Here is a 2860-nt window from a genome sequence, read left to right on the forward strand (position 1 = left end):
GGGCTGTGGTCTGCCTTGAGAAGCAGACATCCCACCCCATTTTTGGACAGCTCTGATTATTAGGATGGTTATCTGGATACCCAGCCTCAATTTACCTTTTTTGCTGGAAGAAGCCTTGCAAGTCTCTCATTTTACATGTGAGACTCCAGGCCTGGGCAGGTAGAAAGAGTGACAAGCCAAGGACCCTTGTGCTTGACTCAGATCCTCCCACACTTCCTCCATGTGTGACCTTGGGCACATTCTTTCATCTCCCTGATGCTCATATAAAAACGGAGGGGCTGGGATTAGAGAGGATCTAAGTTTTCTCCCAACTCTAGCTGCAGGGAGACACATTTCAGCTTAATGTTAGAAATGTCCAGAGAGTTGGAGCAGCAGACCCATGCTCCCAATGTTCACTGATACCACCTACCTCAAGAGAAATTGGCAGTAATGACTGGAACTAATTTAGTTGTAAAATACTAATGGCAGAGGAAGGGAAGGGGGGTGTTAATGACAAGTGTCAACATAATTCCATTTTAAAAAAAATTATGCTTTTAAATAGGATGTTGGTCTTTAAAAACATCCACTTTAATAATTGCACCCACGTCCTTTTACAGCATCTCCAGTGAGTGGTACATTGGGCCAGAGGGAGTGACACCGGATCTCCAGCATGCAGCCATGCAAAGTTCTAACTAAAGTCCCTGGTCTCCACAGGCAATGCTTACTGGCCTAGCTCTGTGCTCCAACATGCTGGGAATCATTCCAATCCTGAGAGTTTTTCCCATGGGAGTCCTTGCTCCTCTTGTCTCCCTATCAGAGAAGGGACAGAGGAGAAAGGAGGAAACTCCTAGTGGTCTCAGTGACAAGGTAAGAGGAATAAAATTCTTTATTCTTATTCTTTATTCTTTATAGGGATGTTGGAGAGCACTCTTGTATTCCACTCTGCTCATGATGGATATTGAATCTTGGGACAGGCAGGTCAAGTGGAAAAATAATAAAATTATGGTTCTGAAATCACTCTCTCCCTTCTCTCCAGGATTGCAAGAAATCCAGTTTCAGTTATCAAAATTAAAAAAAGAAAAGAAGATGAAAACAGCAGTGCCCTTGTTTTCTTTATAAATGAAGTTGGTGCTTCTGGCCCTCTTCTGGCAGACCAGTTATTTCTCCCCCAGTAAAGATGGGTAGCCCTGAGACATCCACATGCTCTTTCCCAGACCCCCCTCCCCCTAGGCCCTTGGCATGCATTTATGAGAGGTGGGCTGAGTCTGTGGGTCTATCTATGGTCAGAAAAAAAAAAGCTAAGGATGCATCAAGAACTGTGTATGAGTTTTTGCTGATCTGATTTCAGTCCTGTCCAGAGTCCTACATTGATGATGCCTTGTCAAAATCCTGAGATAGCTGGTCGTAGCTAGCATCTTCCTCCTTTAGGCCAGTGTTGGCTGTATCCAGCTGGCCTTCCTCACTGAGCCCTCTGGTGACACTATCGTAAGATGGGGGAAAAGACATAGTGGATGCAGTTTCTGACTTGTCTGGAAGCTCACCGTTTTCCTTCATCATGAATTCAATCAAGCCTTCATCCTCAGTAGCCCGCTCACAAGGCTGTTGGCCAGCATCATTTGGACATACAGTGGCGACTTGCTGTAGGGCATGGTGCATGAGATAATTTCTGTAGGCCCTTTGTATGATGGCAGCAGACAGATTTTCCTGTTTTGATCTTAGAGTATTTGCAATTGGTTGATAGGAATCTTTAGAAGGATTAGCAGCCATGAACTTTTCCTCCATTTGGGCCTTCAGAGTGTCCATCTCCCCAGATTCTCCCAGCACTCTCTTGGTAAAGGTAAATAAGATGTCTAAGCAATGAATCTTGTCCCCGGTGACCAAAGGCAGGTCCATCTGGATGAGCACATTCTGGTTGGGTTTCGGAATGCGTAGGGGTCCAGTCAGAGCATCTGCAAAATCGGAAAGAGCTGAAAATGTAATGAACTGAGTGGCCTCCGGGTCGAACTTCTCCCAGGTCTCGTAGAACATGTCGAAGTCATCCTCGCCCAGCGGCTCCGCGCTCTCCTCCGTGGCCACGTTGAAGTTCTCCAGGATGACGGCGATGTACATATTGATCACGATGAGGAAGGAGATGATGATGTAACTGACAAAGAAGGCGATGCCGATTGTGGGGCTCCCACAGTTCCCTCGGCTCTTACCGAGGCCCCCGGAATCTGGGTCGCAGTGCGGCCGCCCGGTGTTGAGGATGGGGCTGAGGAGCCCGTCCCAGCCAGCCGACGTGGTGATCTGGAAGAGGCACAGCATGCTGTTGGCGAACGTCTGGAAGTTGAACATGTCATCGATCCCGGCCTCCCACTTCACGTAGGCGAAGTTGGCCATGCCGAAGATGGAGTAGATGAACATGACCAGGAAGAGCAGCAGGCCGATGTTGAAGAGGGCGGGGAGGGACATCATGAGGGCGAAGAGCAGCGTGCGGATGCCCTTGGCCGCCCGGATCAGCCGCAGGACGCGGCCCACCCGGGCCAGGCGGATCACTCGGAAGAGCGTGGGCGAAAAATAGCTTTCCAGCGACTTCATGATGCCCGAAAACACCAAGCCTGCCAAGGAAGGGGAAAGGGGGGCTCTAAATCTCTAATGTTTCAGGATCCAAGTCAGAGCAAGGGCAACGTAAGCTGTCATCTCCCTATCAGTTCCTCGGCTGCTAGACTTCTTTCCTCCCTTCCTCCCCTCCTCCCCTATCTCCTGCTCGCTCCTTCTCTCCTTTCCTCCCTCCCTCCTTCCTTCCTCGCTTTCATTCCCTCTTTTCCTTTCTTCCTTCCTTCCTTCCTTCCTTCCTTCCTTCCTTCCTTCCTTCCTTCCTTCCTTCCTTCCTTCCTTCCTC

General features: G+C 49.0%; 1 protein-coding gene across 1 annotated transcript in view; it reads right to left on the bottom strand.

Moving 5' to 3' along the window:
• Window positions 1-1341: 1341 nt before the first annotated feature.
• The window catches only part of SCN10A (sodium voltage-gated channel alpha subunit 10), a 99851-nt gene continuing 98332 nt past the window's right edge, over window positions 1342-2860 (bottom strand). The window contains exon 28 of the mRNA XM_069084572.1: window positions 1342-2576. Coding sequence (XP_068940673.1) covers window positions 1342-2576 — 1235 coding nt within the window. The remainder of the gene's footprint in view (window positions 2577-2860) is intronic.

This window comes from Petaurus breviceps, unplaced genomic scaffold (genome assembly GCF_028583685.1).
Source record: "Petaurus breviceps papuanus isolate PSGF00001 unplaced genomic scaffold, PetGlider_PUasm1.0 174, whole genome shotgun sequence".
In the NCBI taxonomy this organism is placed as follows: domain Eukaryota; kingdom Metazoa; phylum Chordata; class Mammalia; order Diprotodontia; family Petauridae; genus Petaurus; species Petaurus breviceps.